This window comes from Euprymna scolopes, chromosome 40 (genome assembly GCF_053919585.1).
Source record: "Euprymna scolopes isolate OS-2025 chromosome 40, ASM5391958v1, whole genome shotgun sequence".
NCBI lineage: Eukaryota > Metazoa > Mollusca > Cephalopoda > Sepiida > Sepiolidae > Euprymna > Euprymna scolopes.
This window is the reverse complement of record NC_136521.1, coordinates 69,294,975-69,319,647: the sequence shown is the minus strand read 5'-3', so window position 1 is coordinate 69,319,647 and position 24,673 is coordinate 69,294,975. Positions and strand designations below refer to the sequence as shown.

General features: G+C 35.3%; 1 protein-coding gene across 3 annotated transcripts in view; it reads right to left on the bottom strand.

The window, feature by feature from the left end:
• LOC145265613 (interferon-related developmental regulator 1-like) overlaps positions 1–19,927 on the bottom strand; it is an 89,755-nt gene extending 69,828 nt beyond the window's left edge. The window contains exon 1 of one of the 3 annotated variants that reach the window (XM_080121640.1): positions 19,628–19,927. Coding sequence is in view for 1 of the 3 variants with exons in the window: in XM_080121634.1 (XP_079977760.1) it covers positions 18,908–18,929 (22 nt within the window). In the remaining 2 variants the exon portion in view is untranslated. Of the gene's footprint in view, positions 1–3,044; positions 3,151–18,907; positions 19,107–19,627 lie in introns of those variants that run through there. The other 2 variants (XM_080121634.1, XM_080121639.1) reach the window with 2 other exon arrangements.
• Positions 19,928–24,673: the final 4,746 nt, after the last annotated feature.

Here is a 24,673-nt window from a genome sequence, read left to right as displayed (position 1 = left end):
AATTATTTTCATACCCAATCATTTTTTTTTTTGTAATTTTTAGAATTTATACTAATTTCGACATGACACATAAGTACATAATATTTTCACTTGAAACGCATTGGTTTAAAATATCACTAAACTAGACCTGAAAAATTAAGTCGCCATCTTTATAAAGTTCAGTTAGCGCTCTTCCTTGACTAGTCTATAATGAACAGCAACTATAAATTGGGGAGGGGGGCATTTAATTTTGAAGTCGGACATATAAGAATCTTAATTATCAGAGTTTTAAATCTCTAAACATATTTTAATGGTGAATGCTCTGGCAAACTGCAGACACTTGTGCCCCCACAACATAGACACCCTCGACAAACCCGACAGGCAGCTAAATCCCACTCACACAGTAGAGATCCCTAGATGTAAAAGATCTTTCTACTCCAGTAGTTTCTTCCCCAGAACCGCTAGACTCCGGAATTCCATACCAGGTCCCTGCTTGGTCAACTGTACTGACATGCAGAAGTTCAAATGTAACGTGAACCGACATCTTGCTGCCCAAATTCCAACATAGTGCCCCAGTAGTTGTTGCCCCTGATAGTAGCCCCCTAGATCAAAGTGGCAATGTGCCTTGTTTTAGGGTGAAAATGCAATAAAAAAAACAAAAAAATAAAAAAAAACAAAGACATTAAAATACGTATTCCAATTCTGCAACCCTACATGTACAAAGAAACTTGCTTTAGTTATTTTAATGATTTTTGTGCTTGTTTTTGTACTAAAAGCATGGACCATCTAATATATAAAAAGCTATGTCTGTCTGTCTCCATATTTTCAAACCATCTCCCCTGAAACAAAGTCGCAGAGCGGTGCAAGGGGCCTCAAATGATTGGATTTTTTATGGACCGGTCTATTATGGGTCTTAAGCCGGTTAAAATACATTTTCAGGGGTCAAAAAGCGGTCAAAATTGAAAAAAAAAAAATCGTTAAACATTTTAGACATTCATCTTAGTTTATTTTTAATCAGTTCATATGCGTGTTACGTTGGTAACATCACAAGCTTTGAATGCTATGGTTTTGCTTTCAGTTTCAATTCTAGCTGATGGCATCCAAATATTTTTTACTGATGAATTCATGACTATAATAATATATATGAAATCTGGACAAATTAAAATATCATATTTAAGCATATTTTACAATCAGGCAAAGCCACCCCCACCCAGTGTGTGTGTGTGTGTGTGTGTGTATATATATATATATATATAGTTATTTTTATACCTACAGACACTAGTGTTTCATGCCTTCACAATCATCAGTGCAGGAAGTGACAATTACTACTGGTCAAGAGATTCAAACCCAGTTCCAAAGTTATCTTTAACTCCATTTGTTAAGACGTTACCTCCAGGCCAGCATTAATTGCCGTGAGAATTGAGAAATTTAACACCTATAAATGGCAAATACAGGCACATCAGTTAAATAATTAAGCGTGTTCTAACGAGCAGAAGTCATGAACATTGCATATCACTAGTTGACTCCTTTTTTTGTTTATTTCCCAGACAGGTCTCAACTTAAAAATTTTTGGTACTAGTGCACTTACTGATCTGCGCTATTTTTTTAAAATCGTATTTCCAAGTTTAATCAAAGGTTTACGTTTTTTTTTAATTCAATTTTAAGGTTAAAGTATAGAATAGGTACAAAACACCCCCCTCCCCATGTTAAGAATAGCTTTTTAAACAATATTATTTCAGCACGGATCAATAAGTGCACTAGTACCAAAATTTTAAAGGGGTTTATAATTACAAATATTAATTATTTCTATATCTAGTGTTTCATGCTTTCATAATCATCAGTGCAGGAAATAATTATTATTACTGGTCAGGAGATAGATGTTTAAGAATAATACCTCTACATCACTAATTTACGAGACTGAAATAGGAATTAACCATTTTTTATATTATGTCAAGCTCTTTCCCACAGAAGAGACGTTGCGAGCCTGCCTCTGCGTTATCGTTATTTTCATGGCAAGTGCTCGTCTGAGCTCCAATCTATGGTCCCCACTTTTTAGCTAAGAAAATTATTTTTTTTATTTTTAGTAATTAGTAGCATGTTGTAGCTATTATACGACTGATTTTAAAATCTCAGTAGTTTGAATAGAGTTGTCTCCCTTTATTAAACATGGCGAATCAAGACATCTGACATCACACTCACTGAGCTAACAATAAAATTTGATTTTTTTTTTATTACAAAAAAAAAAAAAAAAAAAAAAAAAAAAAAAAAATTAATTTACGTGCTTTTTTAAAATATCTTTTCATTCCATTCGCTATAAAGACTTTTTTTTTAAAAATAAAACACAAAAAAACGTTGAATTCTGGACTTACACCAATTTTCTTCGGACATGAGATCATAGAAAACGACAAGGGCGTTAACTCTGTTTCTACTACAAAACTATTCGATTAAAGCCAGATAGAGTTATCGTCCTTCCAAGAAGGATTAATCTGCACAGGAATCTTTTCTTTTATTTTCATTTGAAAAAAAAATAAATAAATAAATAAATAATAAAGTAATTTTACAGAAAATTATGCCAAACAATATTAACCGAATCGACAATTGATGAAATAAGAAAATGAACTTTCCTAAAAAAAGAAAAAGAAAAAAAATTACAGAAATCATAACAGACGGCATAAAAAACGGCGACACGTTTTTCTACCACGTATCATGTAACGAATTTAGCTTCCGAAAATACACGGCAGTTTTTAAATGGCCATATTTAGCGAACGAAGGCGGCAACTAGTTTCGCATGAAAAGTCGAAAATAATACGAGATTAAAATTAATCGATAAAACAAGAAAAAAAAAAAAAAATTGAAAATTGCATTAAAATAAATCTTTAATTTGTGTGAGATGTCTGTGTTTCTCGTGTCGATGTAACTTTGCACCACACATTTTTTTTTAAATATTAATCGAATATTTACTGAAATCAAAACTTAATATTTTTAAAATGCAATTAAAAAAAAAAAATGAAATTAAATCCAACAGAATCATCTCAAATATTTTAATAACAGAGAGAGGGACTTACTTCGTGACTCTTCCAAATCTGAAAGTCATTTAAAATGACTTGAAATTCTTAGCATGGTGCTTGTAACAACTGCTTGTTAATACAGAGTCGACAGATCGATTTTTTAAATGTGATTTGAAGCCAGAACAACAGTACTTATTTTATTATGTCGAAAATAGTAACATATCCAAAAATTACGAAAATTCGAGTAGAACAACTGTAATCGTGCTTTTAGTAAAAAAGAAAAAGCCTATCAGTATCGGCTAAAACAAAACAGTTATTAAAGTGTCGAAAAGGGAGACAAGTATGACCCCTATATTCGCAATATTCAAGGTGTTCACATCATTTTTTCCCAATTTTACGTAAAAATTACTTTTAACTATAAATAATTTTCTACTCGATAAATTTTCTTTTTTTTAATATATTACAATTTTCGACATGACAAGTAAGTACTAGGTACTTGCAAAATGAATAACCGAAGCTCAAAATATATAAACATTTTGACCTCTTTCTTAGCTTAAAAATTCGCCAAAAACCAGGAAAATAACCAATTTTAATGAAATTCTCAGTATTTATCAAATAATGATCACGAAACCCATTATTTTTATTTGAATCTTAACAGAAATTAATTATTTTGTTTAAACAAGAAACACATTTACTAAAGTTATGATTTTCAGTAGTGTAAAAAAAAAAGAAAAAAAAAAGAATTTATTTTTGCTTTTTTATGAAAATAAAGCATCATAATTTGTAACAATAAAAAAGAAAAATTAATTTTTTCAGAAACATTACTAAAAAACCTCTAAAGCTCATATTAATGAATTCGATCTAACTCGAAGAAAAATTAATTTCTCGAACTACCGATATTATCATTGAATTAAGCGTTGTCTATTGAATATTTTCACACAAACAACATAATTGCAAAAAAATATTTCTCTTTTTTTTTTTTTTTAAGATTACATTAGGCATCTCCAGAGAAATGTTTAAAACGTCAGTGTTTTACAAATTAACAGCAACGTCATCATTTTGTGTTATTTTCAGTGTCAATTTCTATGGATGGTCAGTGACGCTATAATACTTGTACTTGTTTCGGCTATTACTGTCGATCAAACTGAAGCTGACCATGCCCGACGATCCAATGCCGCAGCAACCATGTTCCAGCGACGTAGAGGTGAGGATCCAGAATCAACTCTGAGTCTCGTTAGACCGTCTTGATCCAAGTCTTCAGTTGTCCACTGCAACATTTCTTCCAGCCTTGTAGTGGAGTCGATGGTCTTGCAGAGAACATCGCTTGGTCAACGACGGAGGGCATGGCTAAACCAGCGCAGATGCTTCATGAGGATGGTTTTTGCGAGAGAAGACGTCTCTTGCAACGTGTGTGGACCACAGTGTTGGGGGACAAAATGCTGCCAGTGAACCCGGAGGATGCGGCGTAGACACTGATGATCAAACACCCTAAGTTTGTGCTGATCAGAGACCCACATAGATCACGTTTCATAACCATACAGAAGAATGGCACGAACACGGGCATGGTAGAACCTGATCTTTGTTCTCAAAGTGATTTCGTGTCGAGACGGGTGTAAAGGTGGTTGAAGACAAGACGAGCGTTGTTGATGCGTTTTTTTTTTTTTTTTTTTTTTTTTTTTACAAGGTAGTCACCACTTATCAAGGCCCGGAAGCCACTCGGGGATAAGGGTTATTGCGTGTACAGTAATCAATGGGATAGTATCGTAGTAATCGTTAGTATTGGAGATTTGATAAAGTGTCTTACTTAAGGGGGTGGTTTGTCAGGAATTTGTTTATGTTGGACTCGAAGACATCCAAGTTGTAGTCAGGTGCGAAACAGGCAAACGAAAGAGAGTTCCACAGGCGTGCACTTCTAAGAAAGAAGCCTTGTTCATGGAATCTACGTTTTGGTACAGATAAGGAGTGGGGAAAATTTTTGACAGTGGTTTCAGTAGACGAGTGTTTATCGTGAAAGATTGACGAGGGGGGGGGGACCAGCGATTGGAGCTTAGACGAGCACTTGCCATGGAAGTAACGATACAACAAAGACAGGCTTGCAATGTCTCTCCTGTGGGAGAGAGGTTGCAGGGAAGAGAAAAAAAAGGTCCTCACCATGGCCCGTTGCGGCGATTATGGAGCTAAGGTATTTGAACCGGTCAACCTCTTCGAGGGTGTCCCCGTTGAGGGTAACACCCTCAAAGAGTTTGACTGGTTCAACGTTGTTTTAAAGCGTCAATAATGTAAACACGATTTTTGTCTCACATTTTCATTATTTTTGTATGCTGTAAAATTTTTTTTTAAAATATTAGCGGTTTATTTGAAGTTTCTTCTTTTAAATGGTAAAAAAGTTAGAATGATAATATTACATTAAATTCCAGTTACATCGTGTTACATACGGGGGGGGAACTGTGGCGCACGTTGGAGGTACATCTTTTGCTATAAATAAAACGAAAAAGTAGTAAAAAATGAAAAAATATAAATAAATGTTACTAAAGGTAACATAAGTTACTCTTCTAACCTGGATATGTATTTTGTGTTTTAACTTATTTTAAAGAGTTTATTGACTGTTTCTTTTCTTTTTTTACATAGGTATCACCACTTATCAAGGCCCAGACACCACTCGAGGATAAAGGTTAAGAGTGTACAGTAGTCAATTGGACAATATAGTAATCGTTATTAATGGAAATTCGGTAAATTTGTTAACTTAAGTGGAATGGCTCATCAAGAACTTGTTTACGTTGGCCTTGAAGACAATCAGATTGTAGTCAGCTGGAGAGAAGGAAATCGGAAGACAGTTCCGCAGGCGTTCACTTGTTGAGTGCTTAAGTTTTGAGAACAAAATGGCTGACGGTCTCGTCATTTGAGTCTTGATCATCATTAAAATAGAAAATTAGAAATACTGATAGAAATTGAACCCATAAATGTCACGATACCATTATTATTTAATCTTATATTTTCGAGGATTATCGAAACTCCGATGATGACTGTCGCATGTCTGCCATTTTTTCTTGTTCTAACGTATTACTCAATACCAGTTGCTTTATCAAACTAAATAAACGCTTTAAAAATAAGTTAAAACACCAAAATCGTATACAGCACTGTCAACCACAATGTTGCATCTCTGTGTTTGTTTAACAAGTATTTTAATGGAATGGGCTCTGATGGACTCGATGCACATTTTACCCTCCTTGACAAACTTGCTAAGCAACAAAATTCCACCCCTTCATTCCAGAGGTCCCTAGATGCCAAAAGGCCTACTATAATAGCTCCTTCCCCTCGAACTGATAGACTTTGAAATTCCCCCCCCCCCTTACCTGCTTGTACTAACATGCAGAAGTTTAAAAGCAATGTATACTGACATCTCGCCCAACATAGTTCTCTGTAATAAACCTGGTCCCAAGTAGGTACCTGTTATGTCCAAGTGACAATATATCTGGTTTGAAGTAAAAAACAAAAAAATAAATAAATAAAAATCAATCTTTGCTTTGGAGTATGTAAAAAAAAAAAAAAAAAAAAAAAAAAAAAAATCGGAATTGTACGGTGACGTCAGAAAGATGTAATGAATAATTCTTTTAAAATTATTGCAAATATAAAACACAGTTTCATGAACCAGAGATCCGCTATAACTGCAGTTATCTCCCCTGCTATCATAAGAACTCTTCTATTTATTATTAGAGTAAAACTTGCAATTTCTTTAGAAGTAAACTTTATTATTGCCTGGTTGTAAAATACGCGTAAATATAGTTTAATTCATACGGATTACATATTTATTATTAAAGAGCCAATGGTCTATTGAATATCATATTGTACCTAATATATGGTACTGATTTTAAAAATAAAGAAATAAAATAAACAAGCTGAGCATGCAAGGTCCACTCCATGAGCGAAAAACTTACTTTCACCATGACTAATGTTTGTGCAAATTTTTTAAAATAATTCAAGGCATGGTTATTGAGAAAAATGTGAACGGATGAACAATTTTGGGGCAATTTTACCCCTATAATGGCCCTTAAGGGGGCAACCAGAATTTCTAGCTACGGTTATGGTATTTTGTGTAGTTTCAAGTGAGGGCCACATCATGCCACCTCGCATCTTCAAAGTTGGCTTAAAAATCAACACCAAAGTGTACCTAGATGTGCTGAAGAGTTTGGTGACCCCCTGGTGCAATCAGGTGACAGCAGTACTCTGCGCCGGTCCACAAATCCAAAGAGACCCAGGTTTGGTTTCAGACGGAGTGCTAACATTTTGTACCCTTATCTCCTCCCCCGATCTGAACCCAACTGGATTACTTTGTTTGGTCATATGTCGAGAACATCACCAACATGACCTTCCACAACACCAAAACTAGCCTCATCGCATCCACCCGCTGAGTATTCAAGCAGCTCCTGTCAGCGTTTATAGAAAAAAGTATGCTCCCAGTTCCGGACCCGTATCAAGGTATTGATTGAGGCTGAAGGCGGCTACATTGAATAGATGTCAGCTCTACTACACAATCAAGTTGCCTGAATTGTTTTTTTTTTCAATAAAAGTTTTAAAATAAAGATGCAGTGTTCCCTTCTTTAGGGCAACATTTTTATCGTTCCGCCGTGTAAATGTCATATTTCTGATGTGCTAAAAATCATTTTATATCCTTATTCTTTAAATCCTGTATTCGGTGCAACGAGCATGTTGACGTTGTCGTGTAAGATCAAGCAGGGCACTACCTGCATTTGATGCTTTTTTTTTTCTACTTCAGAAAATGTTAAAAAGCCACAGAAACCAGCGCCGTTTTACAATTTGTCATTGCGCAGAGGGAGACAACTCTTGCTTACTAAGAGATTCGTTCATTTTTTTCATCTCATAATTTAGGACGCTCAATGCAACAATATTTTTTATCAAAACGTTAAAAAAACAAAAAAAAAAAAAAATTGCAACAAATTTTTTTAAATGTAACAAACATGATAACAGTAATAGAAAATGTATTTTTCGTGAAAAATGTCTTTACGTGACTATTAAGAAAATCATGTTTTCATATCATAATTTACGATGCTAAAACCAACAATATTTTCATTAAATGAAATCATTTTCAAAAAAGCTGCAGAGAAAAAAATGGGCTGCGCAAAAAAGAGGGGGGAAAACGGAGAAGGGGAAGAGAGAAAGAAACGAAAGTTATGTTAGACTTTTGGCCCAGGTAATTTCAAGTAGCCTTGCTAGTGCCTAGATAGAGTTCAGCCCGGAATCGTTGTTAGTCAACTGCCAATCAACACAATGTTATAGTGATACGCAGGAGAACCATCCGCATGTCCATTACAGAAGTGATTTGCAACAAAATGGTCGACCCGACCATTACTGCGAAAATGTTTGACAGCATTGTGCTGCCAACTTTACGGATCAGAAACCTGGTTGACCACTAAAACTGGCAAGAAAAAAAAAAAAAAAAAAAAATGGCCACCACTCAATGTTGCTGCACAGTCAAAGTATTGGATATATCGGACCAGAAAATGGGCTGGCAAGATGTTGTTGCTTTGGTCGACAAGACAGATGACCAAGAGATGCGGACAGTGACAGATTGGATGTCGATTGATACCAAGCATCCACTTGATCAGAGAGCGTAATTCACTATGATAGAATTAGATAGGGCTAGCAGACAGCAGATGGTCCCAGGCCAGTTATTGTGATCTGTACAGACTAGACAATAGCTGTCGATCACAGATCGAAGAAATAAAATCAGCATTCCGTAATTTTTGAGATGAGGATTGATTATTTGGACTGCTATTCTCATCTTTAGTGTTTCGCAATGTTTCAGCTGATGTTACCTCTGATCTTCTTCAGGTGTATCTTGTTGAACTCAAAAATCTGCACGGAACCCTATATTTTATCCACAGGGGTCGTAGCAGGACTCTACATTGCGAGTGAAACAGTCGCATTTGCGAGTGATTTTTCAAAGTGTCGACTAGAAATAATGAAACGCTTATCTTTTGACGATTGCAATTCTTTCACTGATAATCTTCCAAAGCTCCCTACTGAGAGAAAAATCTTTTCATTTTTTTTTTTAATAAAACAAAGTCAAATTATTTAAACAATAAAAGTTTAATAGAACTATATACTCTTTTTTAACGAAAAAAAAAACATCTGAAGAAATTAGAATGCTCATACTTTCAAATATCAACATAAAATTTGTTGTATATTTAGAATTACACTTATTAAAAAAATACAGAAAAATATTTATGATGTACATACTCATCACAGAACGAAGATGTCATATTCTAAAAATCATGTGGGTTTGGCTAGTAACTTTTCTATTTGGCTAGTAAACGAAAATATTTAGTTGTCAAAGGTCAACTAAAGATAAATTTGCTCATAGAGACCTGAGTAGGCTTTTGTTCTGTCAGCCATAACTATGTAGAAGTTATTTGTGATTGCATTTTGAGTATCGCCCACACTAAGGATTGAACCTTCAACTTCCAGAAGAGTTTGACTTTATTAAATTTTGACAAAGTATTTTATTCATCACAACGCTGGTGCTTGTAGATTTCTCGAGTCCGAAAAGATACACCTGAAGGTCAGAGGTTACATCGGTCAAACCATTGCGAAAATATCAAGATGGGAAAAATAGTCCGAAAAATTCAAATAACAAAAATAAAATCTATTTTGAATTATTTATCAGCAATCATACATCAACGACGAAGATTCATAATAACGTACGACAGATTTTTTTTCCCCCTAGTCAAAACTAAGATGAGATTAAAATTGATACAAAATATCAGAATATGAACAATATGAACTGGAACAAATAGAGGACATTGCAAAGAAGGTGGGCTCCCTCTATCGAGCTAGAAGACTACTCACACCTGAGAGTATCCTATACTTTTACAAGGCCACCATTCACCCATGCATAGAGTATTGTTGCCACATCTGGGCTGGGGCATCTACCACTAGCCTCTCCCTCTTAGATAAAGTCCAAAAAAGAGATGTCAATCTAAATCGGTCCCACTTTGTCAACTAAGCTCCAACCCCTGTCGCATCGCCACAATGTTACATCATTGCGCCTGTTTTACAAATATTTTAATGAAATATTTTCTGATGAACTCATTTCATTTGTACCCCCTTGACGTACATATCCCCGACAAACCCGCTTAGCAACAAAATCACACCCCTTCACTATTGATGTCCCCAAATGCCAGAAAGCTTTCTATTCTAATAATTTCTTCCCTCGAACAGCTAGACTTTGGAATTCTCTTCCTGCTGCCTGCTTCCCTGGCTGTACTGATATGCAGAAGTCTAAATGTAATATAAACAAATATCTTGTTAATCGACATGGCCCCAAATAGTAGCCCCTTACGTCCAAGTGCCGATATGCTTTGTAAGGGGTTAACAGGAGTTAAAAAAAAAAAAAATCATTTTGTTGACAGTTGTCCAAGCAGTTGCTTGATATGGATCGACATCCATTCGTTAACTTGGTCGTCTGTCCTTCAGGAAAGACGACCAAGTTATCTCTCAACATGTTAGCCAAATCAAAATTACAAGACGCCTTCTCGACTAATGATAGCCACGACAAATAATGCCTTAACCTCAGACCTCTTCCTTCAAACTCCTCGGCTTAACATTCACAGACAACACGAACTGGAACAAATACAGAGGACATTGCCAAGTCTGCTGCAAAGGTGGGCTCCCTCTATCATGTTAGAAAATTACTCACACCTGAGAGTACCCTATATCGCTGTAAAGTCACCATTCGCCCATGCATGGAATATTTTTGTCACATTTTGGCTAGTGCATCTGCCACTCGTCTCTCACTCTTAGACAAGGTCCAAAAGATAATCTCCAATCTAATAGATCTCACACTGTCAACTAAGCTCCAACCTCTGTCCCATCACTGCAATGTTGTATCCCTGTGCCTGCTTTACAAGTATTTTAATGGAATGTGCTCTGATGAAGTCAGCACTTTTGCCTGTTAACCATAATTACCCCCCCGATTAACCTATTCAGCAGCAAAATCCCACCCCTTCACTGTAGAGATCCATAAATGCTGGAAAATCTACTCTAATAGCTTCTTCCTTTGGACTGCTAGACTTTGGCATTCCCTCCATATTTCCTGCTTTCCTGACTATTGACATGCAATAGTTTAAATGTAATGTGAATTGATATCTCACTCATCTCCATAACATAGTACCCTGTAAACACAGTCCAAAACAGTTGTGAGAAATTTCCAGTTACATGTCATGATTCATTGTTTTAGGCCGCCTATGCACAATTCTAATAGACAGCCTGTGATTGGTTTATTTGTATGAGCCAAGTAAATTACTTGGCGCCCTTTTTATAATCATTTATTTCCTTTCAGTCTACGATAAAACGCTTGGCAGGAAAGACTCACCAAAGGGCGGCTCCGAGAAGAAGGTCTTATCGAGAATGGAGCTGCCGCAATTCATGTTATATCACCTAAATTTTTGGTAAAAAAAAAAAGGACTTGAAATCTCTACAAGCAGAGACACCTTTAATTGTGCCGAAGATATCCCAATTAGAGGATGGCATCATTTGAACATTTTCATAATGTTTATATCATGTAAATATTTGAACTTTTCTCAATTCAATTAGAGTCCCAAGGGACTCGATTAATGCCTAATTAAAGGCACAGAATTCTTGCCGAGAACACCATGAATTATCACGGATCCTTTCGAAGGAGTTAACTACTGGCTCCCTATTTGGGAGGCAAAACTAGTCCATCGTTTTGCAAGGACTGTACCAGGACCAATAACCTTTCTTTGCTGTTATAACTGAATAAATTTTGAGTTTAAAAAGGTATGGTTTTGTAATTTGTGAATTTATTTTGCCTCTACCAGGGAGCATTGAGTTTGTGAGATTAATTTTCTCACACAGTTTGTGAGATTAATTTTCTCACACAGTAGCCCCTTATATGCCTAAGTGGCTCTATGCCTTGTTTGGGATGAACACAAAAAAATAAGAAGTTCATAGACATATATATGGGTCATAGAAACAAGATGCCACTAATTCCATTTATGGATCTCAATTCAAATGAGGCTTACAAATTATGAAAAATGTGTCACGGTATCAGTTTACCGTTCAGTTTGTTTGTGTGAGACTATCGCAAATGTAAACATTTTTTCTAAAACATGTGGGCGTTAAGACACATCCTCAAAAAAAAACACATGCGGTTCAACGTTCTTCACACCCAGTCAATACTGGCATATGACGTTAACCAAAAACTAAGTTTTATCAAGTAAAATCCCAGATATTTTTGAACGCAACAAATTCGGGTGTTTATCAAATAACTTTTTTACTGTACAAAAAATATACAGCACTTCGAAAATAATACACGAACAAACCCTTTCACCAAACTCATCAGGAGTTAATCGTTGGATATCAAAAGATACAAACAAACAAATTAAATTGTCATGCAAGAGCAAATACCGAGATATACAAGTAAAGGGGAAGAGAAGGCGAATAAGAATTCATGTGAAATATATATACACATATATATTCATGTATGTATATTTCACACGAATTCCCATTTGCCTTTACGGGTTTGTATTACTGTACACATAGATTCGAAAAAGTTGTCAAAAAACAAATATATAACAAATAAATGTTATCAAAGGCAAGATAAGTTACTTTTCTACCAAACTGGATATAATTTTTGTGTTTTTATTCAATGTAACATGTTTATTCAGCTCGAAAAACATGCAGTGTTTATCGATGTATTGGAAAATTCAAAATGGCGTCCGACTCTCTCTTAAACACGGTAAGTTCGGGAAAAGGTGTTATAAATAATAAACTAGACAAAATACTGTTAGAAATTCGCTCAATATATATTACCGTGACATAGGTTGACATATATTCGGTGTTTTTTTAATAGTATTTTGTCTAGTTTATTATTTATAACACCTTTTCTCGAACTTACCATGTTTAAGAGAGAGTCGGACGCAATTTTGAATTGTCCAATACATCGGTAAACACTGCATGTTTTTCGAGCTGAATAAATATGTTACATTGAATAAAAACACAAAAAATATATCCAGTTTGGTAGAAAAGTAACTTATCTTGCCTTTGATAACATTTATTTGTTATATATTTGTTTTTTGACAACTTTTTCGAATCTATGTGTACAGTAATACAAACCCGCCTTTACTTCTTTTTTTTTTATTTGTATATCTCAAACTATTTGCTCTTGCATGACAAGTTGTATTTTTTTTTTTTTTTGCACCTTTTGTAATCCAACAAGTAACTCCTGATGCGTTTGTCGGGGATTTGTTCATATTTTCAAAGCGTTTATTAATTAGAATTGATTGGGACCTAGCCACGTACACTGCAGTGAGCTTCCTTCTAAACGAATTCAAACTCCAACCAGAAAAAAAATCTCAATCAGGGAATCAGGAAGCCCCCCCCACCCCACCTCTGACAGCAGCAGCAAATCAAATTGCACTTTTCAGGGCAGTTTTCAAATTATTAGAATGGAATTCAATCTTTCACACCTTGTTGCCGACTTCATTCACCCGACTCCAGTTCAGTTCATACTCAGACTTCTGTAGTTTCTGGTTTCTGTGGCTGCAACTCACTCCAGAACTTTCCAGCTTTTAGTTTTCCGACTCCAGTGCCTCATGCTCCAGCAATTGTCAGCGACTCCTTCCAGCAGTTCCTGCCTATGTAATATGGCCATTACATTTTAGACTCTGACCTAATATGTTACGTCTGAGCAGTCACAAGGAAACAAAAGAAATTTGATTCCGCTTTTTCAGTTGAAATAAAATGCACTTATTCACGGTACTTTCCATAATGCACTGCCTCTTGTTTTAAGTTTTTTTTTAAAGTTAATCTCGTCTGCCTTGTCATTTACTTTTTCATCTTACACCTGCTTTTTACAGTCATCTGCTGTCCGCACGTTTTTTTGTTTTTTTTTTCATGCCGTCCACGCATGTTCCTTTTTTTTTTCTTCCTTCGCTGTGACGTCATATTGCACACTGGCTTGGTCATTTGCATATATGGCATGCAGTTGCTGCTGATACAAACACATCCGTTACACCTATAGCGTTAGGCTCCCTGTTTCGGTGCTTATTGACATCCGGTCCTCTAATTCAGTGACTGTCGATGCTCAGCTCTAGAATCCAGTTTTTCCTACAATCTCTGCTCCTGTCGATTTAACACTTGACCACATCCACACTGACTTGACCTACCAGAGTCATCTCATCAAACCACGCCAATCTCCTCATGACATCATTCCAGGCTGTACAGGATCCACATTTAACCTTTTCAGTTATCCAGAATTTTCATTGATCGACTTTCATTATATACCCTTGTGGATTTAAGTCGAAATAAACACGTTTCTTTTCAATTGCCCAACCACGTTTGTCTTCTCTTTGCCATTTGCCCCCCCCCATGTCTAGTTTCTTAGAGTTACAGCCGATCGGCACCAATCTAATATTGACCCACTTGCAACAGATGATCCAGTAGAAAAATAAATAAAAGTAAAAGAAACTGATTGAGTTTTATCGTTTTAATGTGGAATATTATGCAGCCAATTCATTGTGACGAACTGACTTATCTCCCTTGACTTAAATGAAAGGTCCACCATTTTTAAACACACAAAAAAAAAAAAAAAAAAAAAAAAAAAAAAAAAAAAAAAAAAAAAAAAAAAAAAAAAAAGGCAGAATGTTATTGTGGATGATTTTTTTGTTTGTTAAAAATACAACACATTTAGATCAGACACGCTTGTAACAATGCTTTCACCTGGAATGTATTGGTTTAAAACATCACTAATCTACACAAGCATAAAGTGGTTACCCGTTCTGCCGTACATTTTGTGACCAAGAACTGTGATCATGTTCGTTTTACGCTCTATTTAAATGCTAAAGTTAACCACCACTCACTCTAAAAGATTTTTTTTTTTTATTTTATAGTTTTTGTATTTCCAGAATGATTGATGTAAGCAAAAATTTTTGGTTCTTATTTAGAAGTTAAATTAAAAAAAAAAAATGTCATATTCCAAAAATCACGCAAATGTATCAAGTAGTTTTTTTATTTAGCGTGGCAGGTTCATATACGAAAATAATATAATGAAAATTAAAACACCCTGAGAACAAAGTTTAAATAAAGACCAATAAATAGAAAGTTGTGTTGAATTCTTCGTTTTAAACATGTTTTTGTTTAGAAAAAAAAAATTGTTATTCATAAAATAATTCAATAATTTTACTACAAGAAAACATTTACTGTTGAAGGCGCCTAAGAACGTGATTCCTATTTCAGTCACTTAAATTATTTAGGGTATTTTTTTATGACCTGCCCCAGCGTAGTATAAACACCCCCAACCTCCCCGTGTTAAGAACGGTTTTCGGAATATCTCTCCCCCAATTCCGAAAGTCGTTCTTAACATGGGGAGGTTGGGGGTGTTTATACTACGCTGCCTGGGGCAGGTAAAAAAAAAAAATACCTTATTTAGTTTCGGCATGACCATCTTCAAACAACTTAGGAAAAAAATATATAGCAAATTTCTTTGTACTCGTGAAACCGCGAAAGCACCTTATAAACTACTGTCATCATTTTATAGCTAGTCGGTTTTGACTTGTTTGTAAAGATGGCGATCATATTTTTCGGTCGAGTTTTCATTCCAACATCCAACATGTACGATCAAAGTTTTAATTATACCAAAAGCAAGATAAGCTGGAGCGGTTTGTAGTGTTTTTACTTAATGTAAAATGTTTGTCTCGAAAAACAAGTAATGTCAACCTGTATTCGAGCACAAGAGTAAAAAAATAGCCGCAATGTATTTCTTACGTGTCCAACTTTTCCTTGTGTTCGTATACAGGTTGACATTAGTTGTTTTCTGAGCCAAATAAACATCTTACATTAAGTAAAATTACTACAAACCGCCTGGCGCCTCAGCTAGGTAGAAGGGTAAGTTATATTGCCTTTGGTAACATTTGTTTGTTATATATTTGAATTTTTAAAACTTTTTCGAATCTGTGGATTATAAAACAAACTCTTTTCTTCTCATTTAATGTATCCCCCTCACCATGTTAAGAATGGCTTTCTTGTCCACTTGACCATGTCCAACTATCCAGCAAAACGGACAGTAAAAACCGGAAGTGTAAAAGAGCAGACAATCTTGACTATAACCTTAAAGCATTATGGTTTCTTAACGAAAAGGAGAAAGTGACACTATCGTATTAAACGTTTCGGCCGATGTAATGTCCAACATTTACGGAGATTTTTCGTTATCTTGAACTTTTCAGCTTTAAGATAGTGGCGATTGAAAAAGATTTCGGGCGCTTCTACACTATTGGGACGAAGTTCCGGAAATCGTAAAACTGAATTTCACATGAAAACAATGGGGGTTTGTATTACTGTACACATAGATTCGAAAAAGTTGTCAAAAAAAACAAAAATATAACAAATAAATGTTATCAAAAGCAAGATAAGTTACTTTTCTACCAAACTGGATATCTTTTTCGTGTTTTTATTCAATGTAACATGTTTATTCAGCTCGAAAACCATACAGTGTTTACCGATGTATTGGAAAATTCAAGATGGCGTCTGACTCCCTCTTTAACACCGTAAGTTTGGGAAAAGATGTTATAAATAAAAAACTGGATAAAATACTGTTAAAAACTTGCTCAATATATGTTACCGTGACATAGCTTGACATATATTGGACGGGATTTTAATAGTATTTTTTCTAATTTTTCCATTTATAACACCTTTTCCCAAACTTACCGTGTTAAAGAGGGAGTCAGACGCCATCTTGAATTTTCCAATACATCGGTAAACACTGTATGGTTTTCGAGCTGAATAAACATGTTACATTGAATAAAAACACGAAAAATATATCCAGTTTGGTAGAAAAGTAACTTATCTTGCCTTTGATAACATTTATTTGTTATATATTTGTTTTTTGACAACTTTTTCGAATCTATGTGTACAGTAATACAAACCCAAACAATTGTATCTACGTATTCATCGTATTTTTTTCCTCGTATTTTTAAGAGGGTTATATCCAAAAATTACGAAAATCGATAAGGTAGAAAATTATTTATTGAAAAAAAAAAAATAGAAAATAGAATTTGATGGAAACGATCGTATTTGCTAATGTAAGACATAGAATTTGAAAGGGAGGTAATTTCCCGTTTTGATTTAAACAAGATGTCGGCAATTTTTCACCTGCTAACGTGATTAAAGTTGGGTTTTTTTTAAATAATTCGGTAATATTCAGGTAATTGTGACTACATAATTCGGAAGATACCATTGTAATTTATTAGAATTGACAAAAATATCCATTGAAACCATTGTTTTATCTGAAAACTCCATTTATCGGCAACAAAATTTCGTCCCAATTCTGTAGAAGCGCCAAAAATTCTTTAAGAAATGGTTCTAGTTTTATAGCAATATTGTTGGGTCATTAAAATTTAATTGAACCAAACTGTTGGTAACCTTTACGGAGATGGTCCCAACGTCCGCCTCGTTCTGAGCTCGGGGAGAGGCCGTCTGACGTAGGCGGTGTCGAGGCAGAAAATTACCCCTTCAATAAAGTGCCCAGTTGTTAACTTAAGGAGAAAAAAAAGCCGTTCCAATAATTAGAGTTTTACAAAATAAACAGTTCAAATTTTTGATAATTCAACAGTTCAAATAATTGAAATTTTACAAAATAAACAGTTCAAATAATTAGAATTTAAAAACAAAAAAACTGTCCACATGATTAGAATAGTTCCACGTGGTTAGTTAACCCTGTAAAATTCTGTGATTTGTTTCACAATATTTGTAAAAGCATCTGCCTGTGACCTATCGCATATTTTAGGGTTAGGGTAATTTTCTGCCTCGACACCGCCTACGTCAGACGGCCTCTCCCCGAACTCAGAACGAGGCGGACATCGGGACCATCTCCGTAAAGGATAACCCAAACTGTTATAAAACTAACATTAATTTAGTTAAAATAATGTTGTTTAAATGGCAGCTATCTTAAAGCTTAAAAGTTCAAGATAACCACATTTTAGAACAAGTCTAATAAGACAGTTCTCAAGTTTAAAAGAAAATGCGGTAATACAGAGAAATAGGCGACTGGAAGTCAGCAGCAAAGTGTCAGAATTTTATATATATATATATATATATATATATAAAATGTACGTATGCACAGAAGCTACCAGGTTATTGTTTTCATAATATTTTCAAATTTAATTAAATTTTTACGGTATCTTTTGTTCATTAAATTGTTAGATGAAAGTACAGAATAGTTAACACAGCTCCTCTCACCATGTTAACAATGGCTATCTAAAAAAAAAAAAAAACATTATTTCAGTACGGTCCGTAAAACTGCACAAGTAAGCAACTATGTTTTATTTGGATTAATCAGGCTGATAGTCTCACATTTGTCATTTCCACGTGTCGACCGATTTATTCTCCGATCTTTTCGAAATATGCTTTTTTTTTTATGAAAAATTTCGCATCTTGCTAAATTTTTATTTCATAAAAAAAATATAAATGAATATATTTAATATTTTTAAATAAAATAAATTAAACAAACAAAAAAAAAACTTAAACGATAAAAGACGATACATTTTTTAAAGTTTTAATTAAATCTGAATAATTAATTATAAACAAAAACTCAATTATTACAAAATTTGTTATTAATATCAACGATCAACAACAACAATAAAAAAAAATAAAAAGGCGATCGGGATTATTTAAATAATATACAAATATATTTTAGATATAGAAGAAGAAAAAAAATCCCGCCATTGAAAATATGCTCCCATGTTTTTTGTGTCAACTGGTGTTAAATTTAGTGGCTATAAAGTCAGGGATCAATTTACATATAAAAATACATTGAAAACTGATCCCCCAGGGTTCTCCACCGAGTAAAAAAAAAAATAGATAAAAATAAATATAACAAAACTTACCTTTTCGTTTTCCTTTAGGCATTATTCTCCTATATGTTGTGTCCTTTTATAGCTAAACGATCTTATTAATTGGTCAGACGTGCGTATATGGAAATCACATTCATATAAGTAATAAAATTTTTGAATTTTACTAGCCAAAAGGAAAATACACATGGTTCATGAAACGGATAGCTGGGATACTATACACACTACTATTGCTAAGGTCAGCAAGGCATCATGGGTAATTGTGACCTTTTTTTTTTAGGGGATGACTGATAATATTTATTTTAATTGATTTCTTTTTATGCAGTCAAATTTATTTATTTTAAAGGCAATGATTATATTATACCGTTTGTTTTAGTTTAAAAAAAAAAAAAAAAAAAAGTTGTATTTCGTAAGTGTTCGGCAATTTCCGGTCGACCGGCGATATGAAAGCATGTGCGTCCAAAGCCTAACATGAACGAAGCCTTTTTGAGTCATTTCGTACGTGTTCGTCGCACGTCATCGAAAGTTTTACAGCTTATCTTTACGATTACTGTTTCCATCTCACTTCCGGTTGTTCCATCTTCTTTTTTGTTATTTTTCTAATTGAATTTTTATGGTATTTTTTGTTTATAAAAAAGGGTAAATTTTTAGTTGGATGCTACCTCAATATTTATCAATACTTTGACGACATACAAAGGTTTTCGGGTATGCTGAAAAAGAATATCACGATTAAATTTAGGACAGAAAAGTATTTACCTTAAACATTCATTTTCGGACTTTCAGTGGTCACCACCCGCACCCGCCCGTCCGCCATTTTGTTTTTTGTTTGTTTGTTTGTTTGTTTGTTTAACATATATTAGGCGCCCCCCCCCCAAAAAAAAAACAATTTCGATTACAATTGTTCATTGCTCGTTCTTGTAACTAATGAAGTTATTCCCCATTATTAAAAAAAAAAAACAACTGATAAAAAAATCCGGGTGTGGTAATTTAATCATAAATAAATAAAGAAGGTAATGTCCAAGACCAGTGCTCGGAAAAATCAAACAACCTGAAATCGATATGGTTGAACGGAACGGAGTCAAGACACGAAAAACGGAATCATATATTTATTTTTTTTTTAATTACGGCACTTGTACAGTTTAGTGAAGACATTAAAAAATGAAAATATCAAAAAAGGTTATATTGTACGTATCCGGTATGGACTGAAGATCTCCGAAAAAAAATTTCATTTAATTTGATCGAGTAGTTTTTTTGTTTACAGCGGAAAAACACGTTCTACGGGGAGATAACTCCATGTTAAGCGCCGACACTCCCTTCTCATCTTTAATTCTAGCTTTTCTTCCTAAAAATCGAATCTTTTGCTCGGTATAATAAAAAATTGTTTTTTCGCTGTAAAAAAAAAAAAAAAAAAACTAGAAATTAAGTGAAATTTTTTTTCGGAGAACTTAGTTTCATAACGGATACGTGAAATATAACCTTTTTTCGATATTTTCATTTTTTTAATGTCTTGACTAAACTGTACCAGTACCAAAATTACTTTAGTTTTAGCACTTCTTGTGTTATCACGAAGCAACAAAAAAAAAAAAAAAATACTTTTAAACTAAACAAAAAACGCTTCTGGTATTATCAAATAATAAAACAAGTATTTTATTAAAAAAGATGAATTTAGTTTTACACTTAATGTTTTACTACAAAAAAAAAATAATTATGTTGCATGAGGGACTGACCGACACAGAAACTCGGTATGCACAGATTGAAAAGGAACTACTAGCAGTAGTCTACGCATGTGAACGGTTTCATCAATATACGTTTGGTCGACAGATAACAGTGCTAACCGATCATAAGCCACTGGAGGCGATTATGAAAAAAGAATTGGTGAAATGCCTAAAACGACTTCAAAACATGCTGATGCGACTACAGGCTTACGATGCTACAGTTCTGTACCATCCAGGTAAGAAAATGTTCCTTGCAGACACGCTATCAAGAGCATACATTTATGCATTGAGCAGTGAAGATATGGACGATGAAGATGATGTCAAGGAAGCAGAATATATTCCTGTAACAGAGAGAAGGCTGCTTGAACTGCGCTCAGCCACGAAGGAAGAGAGAAGCATGCAGCAGTTACAGCAAGTAATTCTGGAAGGATGGCCAGAAGAAAAAATACATCTTGACCCAGAGGTGAGACCATATTTCAACATGCGGAATGAAATGACGGTGCAAGATGGTTTAATTTTCAGAGGAAACCGGGTAGTGGTTCCACTGACACAGCGGGCGGTGTTGAAAGAAAAGCTGCATTCCACACACCTGGGAGTAGAAGGATGTTGCAGAAGAGCAAGAGAATGCTTGTATTGGCCAAATATGAACAGTGACATCAAAGACTATGTGTCAAAGTGCCTCACATGTAGAAAATATGAAGTGGCCAACCTGGCAGAACCATTAATGGTCCATGAAGTTCCTGACAGACCCTGGGCGAAAGTGGGAGTAGATCTCTTTAAGTTTGCAGATAGAGACTATCTGTGCACAGTTGATTATATGAGCAACTTCTGACAAATCGATCATCTTCTCAATACACAAGCAAAGACAGTGATAACTAAACTTAAACACCATTTTGCACGACATGGAATACCAGATCAGGTCGTAACTGATAATGGGCCTCAGTTTAGTAGCCAGGAATTTTCTTCCTTTGCAAAAAAGTGGTGTTTTACACATACACCTGTCAGTCCATACAATAGAAAGGCAAATGGCAAAGTGGAATCTGCAGTAAAAATGGCAAAGAACCTTTTCCGGAAAGCGATGGACGATAAGGCTGATCCATACCTAGCAATGTTGGATCACAGGAATACACCAGCCAAAGGTCTCTTATCACCAGCTCAGAAGCTGATGTCAAGGAGAACAAAAACACTTCTCCCAACCAGGGAGGATTTACTCAAGCCAGAATTGCCAAAAAATCTGAGAAAATCAGTGAAGCAAGACCGCAGGAGGCAAGAACATTCTTTCAACCACAAAGTAAAACCACTTAAACCATTGTATCCTGGAGATGTAGTACGAATGAAACCACACATAAATGGTTAAAAAGAGTGGAGGAAAGCTGTTGTATGGAGGAGACTGGATGAGCGATCATACCATGTAAAAGTGGATGGGGACTTATATCGACGGAATAGAGTAGATTTGAAGAAAACTGCAGAGACACCCCCACTCACATCAGGAATACACCAGCCATATGAAGTGCAGAGCGAGTTACCCAAGAATACAGGGCAGAGTACAGAAGAGATATGTAACTCAGAACCACCTCAATATGAAGGTGAAATAAGAGAAAACCTCAACCCGACCCCATCCCCAACAAAACCAAGTCCGGAAAGGTTGCGGACAACACGGTCAGGAAGAATAATAAGAGATCCTGTGAGATTCAAGGATTTCAAAACATAAGTGAAAGGGCAGAATAATCCCTGTTAGGTAGGAGGGTAGTCAGCCCAAGGAATGCCTAGATCACTGTGTTTTGTAGACTGTTTTAATTCTTATCAGACTTTTTGTTGTGTTTTTTTTTTGTTTTTTTTTTTGTTTGTCTTTATCTTCTGTTTTTATTATTGAGAAAAGGGAAGATGTTGCATGAGGGACTGAACAAGAGTTTTCACCGGCTGGAGTTACGCCCCCTTACCGGTGTACTCATGTTTGTGAGATGTAAATAAAGACGCCATTTTTATAGAAGCTGATCTGTCGTTATGTCTTATTCAATCTATTGACATCCTCGATAGTGACACAAATTATATATTATTAACACAAGAAGTGTTTTTTTTTTTTTGCATTACACTTTCACCCAAAACAAAGCACAGTGTCACTTTGATGTAGGGAGCTTTTTTTTTCTTCTTTTTTTTTTTTTTTTTTGCGTCACCACTTATCAAGGCCCGGAAGCCACTCGGGATAAGAGTTATTGAATGTACAGTAATCAATGGGATAGTATCGTAGTAATCGTTAATATTGGAGATTTGATAAAGTGCCATACTTAAAGGACGATTCAGCAGGAATTTGTTTATGTTGGACTTGAAGACATCCAAGTTGTAGTCAGGTGGGAAGCAGGCAAACGGAAGAGAGTTCCACAGGCGTGCACTTCTAAGAAAGAATCTTTGTTCATGGAATCTACGTTTTGATTTAGGCACAGATAAAGAGTGGGGAAAATTACTGACAGTGGTTTCAGCTGGACGGGTGTTTTTTGTAAAAGATTGGCGAGAGGGACATGTTGTAGGGATACTATGTAGGGAGTTGAGCAGCAAGATGGCTGTTCACATTACACTTGAACTTATGCATGTTAGTACAGTTGGAGAAACAGGACCCTGGAAGGGAATTCCAAAGTCTAGCAATTCTGGGGAAGAAACTATTAGAGTTGTGGGGTGCTTGGTCGACATTCACCGATGCCTTGTATCACGGTCGTGATGTGAGCATAGGTAAATGTTTTCCGAATCCCCAACAAAAATATGAAGTTAAAAGGTTGTCAGAAATGGCATTAAGACAAAGGCGAATTTTAAAAGTTCAACATGATTTTTTATTTAACAATTATAAGAAAGGCGAATGATGTTGTGTTGATGTATTTTTATTTGTGCGTCATGTGCTGGTTTAGCACGAGAGTCATGAAAGTGATAAAGCTAAAATGTTCAAGAAAGAAATATTTTGGCAGTAAAGTTAATGTTTGTAACGTCTTGTATGGTCGCTAGGACTCTCTCTATATATTTGTATTTAGTCTGATAGGTTTGGAATTAAATGCGTAAAGCAAAGTAAAGAGAGAGAGAGAAATCTTGCTCTGACTGAGGCAAAATGAAATCGAAGGGTAAATGTTAATTCTCGCTGCTTTGGTACTTTCATGTGGAGAATTTAGGTGCATGCACGCGTTTATAGCTAGTAGGCATCGGTACAAAGGAAACCGATTAAAAGAAAGAAGCCTGCTTCCCACCTGACTACAACTTGGATATCTTCAAGTCCAACGTTAACAAATTCCTAATGAACCGCCCCCTTAAGTAAACACTTAATCAAATCTCCACACGAACGTATTGTACTTGCAATAACCCCTATCCCTGAGTGGCTTCCAGGCCTTGATAAGTGGTGACCACCGTGTAAAAAAAAAAAGACTTCAGCGTGTTGCTGTGTTGTCATGTTGTCATGAGTGTGTGTGACTTGTATCGTTGAGGACAGTTCTTTAGCACGACAAAGAATGTTCGTTTGGGTGGAAGCAAGTTGTAGTTTGAAGAGAAGTTTGGTTTGTACTCACGTTAAGCCTGGAGGCTAGAGCGTCCCGGCGATGTTTGCTGTTGGGCAGACCAGCTAGAAAAAGGGTTAATGGTTTCAGGTCTCGCCTTTTATATACTCTGTCACGTGATTGAGAGCTGGCTTGTGATTGGACAAGCCAGGAGAAAATGGATTTCAAATCTCGAATCGTGAGAATTAGCTCCTGCCTGTGATTGTAGCGAGTGTCAATTGCTATAAGACTCGCCCAGATATATTAACAATACATCCAGGATCTAAACAGTGAAAGGGTGAGATTTTGTTGCTTCTCGGGTTATTCGAGTATATTTTATTAAAGTACTTGTGAAATAGGCACAGGGACACAACATTTTAGTGATGGGACAGGAGTTGGAGTTTGGTTGATAGTGCGGGTTGGAAACTTTTTTGAATTCTGTCTAAGAGCGAGAGACGAAAAAGAAAGGCAAAGTCTTCAGTGTGTTCACGTGTTGTTGTGTGTGTGTGTGTGTGTGTGTGTGTATGTGTGTATGTGTGGAGAAAATGGATTTCAAATCTCGAAGTTGTGAGATGTTG